At 40.6% G+C, this 6,072-nt stretch overlaps 1 protein-coding gene across 1 annotated transcript in view; it reads right to left on the reverse strand.

Moving 5' to 3' along the window:
* Positions 1-3,611: 3,611 nt before the first annotated feature.
* The window catches only part of MYCN (MYCN proto-oncogene, bHLH transcription factor), a 3,916-nt gene continuing 1,455 nt past the window's right edge, over positions 3,612-6,072 (reverse strand). The window contains exons 3-4 of the mRNA XM_031056437.1: positions 5,886-5,896; positions 3,612-5,272 (exon numbers count right to left, since the gene is read on the reverse strand). Coding sequence (XP_030912297.1) covers positions 4,526-5,272; positions 5,886-5,896 — 758 coding nt within the window. The 3' untranslated portion in view covers positions 3,612-4,525. The remainder of the gene's footprint in view (positions 5,273-5,885; positions 5,897-6,072) is intronic.

A 6,072-nucleotide genomic window follows, 5' to 3' on the forward strand; every position in this document is an offset into this window, starting at 1 on the left:
AAAACATCTGGTTTACGGTGGCCAAGCTTCATTGCAGGGTCAATAAAAGCAGATAGGCAGCAAAAAACTACTGTAGGGCAGCAAATTGGACAGGTAGTCCAGCAGAAGTGAAAGCTTGTCTTGGAACAGATCGAGGGCTCTGAATTCACGCTTGTCAGTGCTCCAGGAGCAGCCAGAAGTGCTGAGGCAAAACCCACCATGTTGGCTCCACAATCAGCTTCTGTTCCACGTTTTGCACCACTGCTTTCCTCTGAGTTTTCTGGAAGTGTTGTGTGTCTCCTGTTTCTACTGAAATCCCTGCTTAATTTAGAAGTGTTGATGTGACACCTCAAGTCCCTTTAAGTTTGATGGCTTTGAGTTCCTCAGAAAAAGAGACAGGGAAGGGAAAAGGGAAATGGGAAGTGGGAAATGGACACAAGGAGAAGAAAGTAACCCAGGTACAGATTATATAGCGTTTGGCAATTTTACATTAAAAATTCATTAATTATCTCAAAATTAATATTTTAAATAAAATTACATCTTCTGATTTAAACCAGCCAGAAGCCAGGAAATTCAAGCTTAAGAATGTCACCCATTTGAAGTAATTTTATTCTAGCTTGGTTTATCAGTATACTTCCCAGAAGCAAACTGTAAATTATATATTTCAGGATCTCTCAAAGAGTCCTGCCAAGACCTGGTGATAAGTTGCTATAACTGCAGCTCAGGGTTTGAGAAATGCACTTTTCTTAGCACTCATGGCAACAGGCTACCGAGTGGTAATGACACCATTAACACATTTCACCTTTTTAAGGTTTCCCACTGGTGTTTCACTTCTACTAATTTATGGAGGAATCATTTCATTTCAGTGTTACAAGTCCCTTGTGTTCTTAGTGGTATTTTTAAGAAAATAAACAGTAGGAGGGAAGGAGAGCATCCTCTGGGATATGTGATTTTGGAGAAAACTATCAGCAAATTCTCTCTTGTATGAAAAGGAACTTGGGAATTTCATAGCAGATCCAATAAGGCTGAGATCAACTTAATTCAGTTCTCCTTTCAGTAATCAGCAATATCTGTTTTGTAATAAGCAGCTGTTAGGTACTTGCCACATATGATTCTCCAGACAGATATGTTTGCATTTGTTATGCAAATATAGGTATGTATTGAAAAAAAAAAAAACAAAAGGAAATAATGTCTCAATTAATTATTTGACTGAGTCCTTATGGACTCCCCACTCTAGACACACTTGCAAAAGGATCTTTTGTAATGGCTGCAGCTATGATTCTATGTCCTTCTCTATTCAACCTTCTGGCTACTGTACTGATTCTCCAGAAAATATTACACAATTAATTGCTTACTTCTTTTCAAAAGCTGTCTTTCCTTCAACTCTCAATTCTTTTTATCATGTAACTACAAAAGAAATCTTCTAGTTAACAACTGTAACTTTATTAACATCCTACAACTGAGATTTTTTTTTACCAGAAATATTTGACCTTGACAACTTAGTCCCTACAGTGATGATATGAAAACAAACTATCAACTCCTTATTTTAAAAAAGAAAAAGCAAAAAAAAAGGACAATGCCAAAGTACTGCTAGTCCAGCACAGAGAAGCAGGCAAATGGTACCGTGCATGGGAACATTATGGCACTAGATTCTGTCTCCACAGATATCAGTTGGACATTTATCACTGAATTCTAAACAATCAGACCAAAACTCCCACATTATATAGTGAGAAATAGAGGCTTTCAGATGGGATTTGTGTTGAATACCCAAACAAATCTGAGTATTTGACACCTTTATTATACTCTTAATGCTTGGTTACCACAAGACAAGACAGAACTGGGTTATCTCAAGAAGAGAAAGAAGTAATTGCTGTCTTCAACTCCCTACTGGGAGGTTACAGACAAGGTGCAACTAGACTCTTCCAGGAGGTTCAACAGGAGGCAATGGACAAGGATTGCAACCAGGAAAATTTCAGATAGTACAAAAATTTGTATCAGTCGTGGTAGGCAAAAAACACGTGTTGTCCAAAGAGGCTGTGGAATCTCAATCCTTTAAGATATTCAAGCCTTGGTTGCATGACCCTGAGCAACCTGATCTGACCCAGAGTTCACTCTGAGTGGAGGATTTGGACCAAAGTTCTCTACGAGTGTAGAACGAGAAGAAAGGAAAGGAGGAGGAGAATGGGAAGGGACTTTCCTTCCTCAAGAATACTCATTTGATGCATACCTTGTTTGAAAACAGTGCAACGGGAGTTCAACAGAAATTGCTGAAAAAGGGGGCTAAAAACTGTTTTAGCTAGTAAAACTAAATGTATGCTGTAATTGTTCACACCAATTGTGTCTGTCTACTCTTTTATCACTATAGCTGGAAAGTGGAAGAAGCATGTCAAGGGAATCAAAACAAAGATTCTATATATGGAACAACTATGGTTGGGTCTGAATTTAGATCTTAACTCTACTCAGCCCAGTTCTTCGAATGCTTGTGTAGGCCTAGCTGAATCCACAGTGTTACACCAATTTACCCCTGTTGAAGATCTGGATTTACTGCACTGATCTATGTATAGTTCTTGGTGGTCATGGCACAGAAGCTGCCTGGGGCCCAAGAGCATACAGGTTATGAGTGCATCAGCAACCTGTAGGGATAGACATATGGCACATCCATTAACTGGGGGGTGTTTGCCCCCACGCTGCTCTTCCTGTTACCTCATAGGAAATACAGGATTTCTGTACCTCCATCACCAGACAAGCTACTTCCTTCCTGGCTAAAGCAGGGGAAATGTGACAGGTGAGCTTCTTGCAAGTGGATCTGGAAAGTACTTACTGGCCATTTGGTCATTGATTCCTATCTTCTTTTTTTTTTCAGATTCAGTGTGAGGAAAATACCTGTGTCAAAAATACCTGTAGAGACTAGAAAATAAAACAACTGGTGTCACGGTCTTTAATACAATGACCAAACAGATTTCATAAAGTGTCTTATTCCTGTCATACCAAATGTCAGCTCCAGAGACAACCAAGTTCCATCTTCATCTGATGTACACTTCATGGCTCTGCATCTTCCCTGATATTTTCAGTTTTACTAACTAATGAATTAACAAACAGGACCTTCAGCTACAAACAAGAACATTAATTCTCCAGTGCGATGATGGGCAACTTTGAGGCTTTCCTAACGCAAAGAACCGCAGCCAAGTTAAGATCTTTGTTCATTACAAGTATTTAATTTCCTATGCCTTGGCAAGTCTGCCTCCATTATTTACTTCACCTGTGTGCCACAGATGCCAATCCCTTAGCAGATGTTTGCTAGCCATGTTTCTGATCCCTCACAATTCTCTGGGCCCAGTGGATATTTGAGGAGTCTTTGCAAGACACAGGAGTCATTCCATTAGTGTGGTACATCTGCTCCCCTGGGATAATCCTGACAACACAAGTATGAAATACCAGGAACATAGTTCTTACTACAATTATTATTTAACCAGAAATGGAAATGTCCTGTCCAGCTGACCTTTGTAGTGTCACCTACAGTCTAACAGTTGCAGTGCCAAGACTTGAAATGCCAAGGGTATGGGACCATGCTTTTTGTATTTCATCAATACCGAAGTTAAAGATTTTATTTAAAAGAAAAATAGTAAATGGCACATCATGTAATTGCTATTTATTTTCATAAACATGAGGTATTTCAAAGTGCTATAAGACGCAGCACTAAATGTACATCATTGGAAGAAATTAAACACAGAACTTTGCAGTTACCCAGTTCTATGCACCAAACATTAACAAATACATTAACTGGAAGAAACAGGCTAGGAAAAGGCATATATAGTAAATTTCTTTACAAAAGTTTCTTAGTTCAAAAAAGTGATAAAGTAATATCTACTCAAAACTTTCACAACTCATTTTCATACGAAAATATAAGTATCAAATTTAGTTATGTATCAGCATCATACTAAAGTATACAGGCAATGTAAGAATTAGTACAGTACATAACAGAGATTAACAATATATTTGTATACAAAAACATGCTCCTCAAACATTGAGGTATTACAGTACTTAGGTATGAACTTCCAGTCTAATACTGGCAGCAAAAGCCACCTCTCATAACCCAAGACATGTACAAAAGGCAAGTGTGTAGATGGTATTTACAGAAATTCCCACAGGGGCACATAATGCCAACCCCTAAAGTAACATCTGTTAGAACATAAGCACCATAAAACTTAGGAATGAACATTTTAAAACTCAACTAGATGTCATCAGCAGCTCCAAATGCTCACAACACTTAAAAAAAAATCCCCACCATCTACAGTTCTTAAGGAGAAAAAACAAAGGCAGTCCATTGTTGTTTGGTAGTCTTGCAATAAACTCCTTGCAAGAAAATCCATTTGCTCAGTACCTGGATAATACAGTCTGTCGATTACTTCAGGGACTGGATTGAAATTAAAACCAACATTCTTAACGTCAAAAAACACAATTTTTTTATAAAGAATCAAAAATGTGCAAAGTGGCAATGACTGTCCTGATCAGCCAGAAAAAAACACCAAAACAAACAAAAAAAAGTTTAGCAAGTCCGCTTGTAATCTATTTTCTTTAGTAATTGTTCTTGTCTGGCTTGCAATTTTTCCTTTTCTAGCAGTAACTTCTGCTCCTCTGCCTGAAGAGAATGAACATACTCAGTGGCTTTTTTCAAGATCACAACTTTTGCAGCTTTCTCATTTTGAACCAGTTCTGGAACATGGTCCCTTAAAGTGAGGAAACTTGACCGTAGATCATTACGTCGTTGACGCTCCAGGATATTATGGTTGCGTCGACGTTCACTGTCCTCTGAATCAGAGTTTCGAGGACTTGAACTCTTAAGCTTTGGTTGGATCGTGGGTTTTACTGGACGGGGCACCTCGACTTTTAACTTCTTCTGTGGTGGAGACTCTTCAGTCTCCACAAATGGAGAAGGAGCGGCATAATTATGCTGCTGGTGAATTGGGGCACAACGCTTTAATATCAGTCCATTCTGCTGTGTCCTGACTGATGAAAAAGTGGTATTTTTAGGATGCACTGTAATAGTAAGGGTGGTAACAGACTTGTTGGTAGAGGAGCGTCTTTTCTCCACTGTAACAACATCTATTTCTTCTTCTTCATCCTCTTCCTCCTCATCTTCATCATCTTCTGGTAATAAAGGACAGAAAATAAAACAGACATTATTCTCCCTGAAAATACCTTGATTACAAGTATCAGTATTTATTGACAAAATATATATCCAGTAAAAGCAGTAATGAAATAACTGATGGCAAAACCGGGGTGCACTCACCATCTGCAGTCAGATACAGATCTCTAAAAGTATGCAATACACATGAAATCAGCAAAGAACAGGGATTTCTGAAAGCTTAGTAAGTTTGATGAGATGGGTTTTTTTAACATATCTAATTTTCAATCAAAATGGGGCTACCACCCACACAATCACAGAGGCAGAAAAGAATTTTTAGACAGAATGTATGTAGTTTGAATGGAATCGTCGAGTTGTGGCACAAAAGGCAAGCACAGAGCCACAACACAGCCCCTGCTTGGTAGAAAAGCAGCCGGAAAACGAAACAATCGCTGGGTTTGTTCTGAGGCAGAAGGTGAAGCTGCTCCAGCCGGGGACCCTTTAAGCCGGCGCTTGGTGCACTGCCAAGAAGACAGCTGTTGGAAGTGCTTCCTCACCCAAAGCTGTCAAACCAGACATTAAAGGGACAGCAGGCTCTGAAACCCGGGACGGATCACCAAGTTTGCAGCGGTGGTCACAGGGACCAGCTCATCTACACACGCCAAACCGCGGGTCAGCCCAAGGGGATTTCTCTGCGTACACACACAGGATGTTTGAGGCATTTTGGGCTCTGTCAGTACAAGCGCTGCTCTAAGGGTTCACTAGTCTAGCTCCAGCCTGCCCGCATGGTGCCTAAGGGAACGCGCACACGGTCATCCCCTATAAACCTGTGCCCAGGGCGGCGGTGGCAGCCGCACGGCCACCCCCCCGAGCCCCCGGGGGCCAGGAGACTGTCAGGGCGCCAGAGGCTCCCCAGCACCACGGAGCCCCTCCGGCTGGAGCTGCTGCCCGGTGAAGGTTCCGGCCCC

The sequence above is a fragment of the Geospiza fortis genome, unplaced genomic scaffold (genome assembly GCF_000277835.1).
Source record: "Geospiza fortis unplaced genomic scaffold, GeoFor_1.0 scaffold81, whole genome shotgun sequence".
Classification (NCBI taxonomy): domain Eukaryota; kingdom Metazoa; phylum Chordata; class Aves; order Passeriformes; family Thraupidae; genus Geospiza; species Geospiza fortis.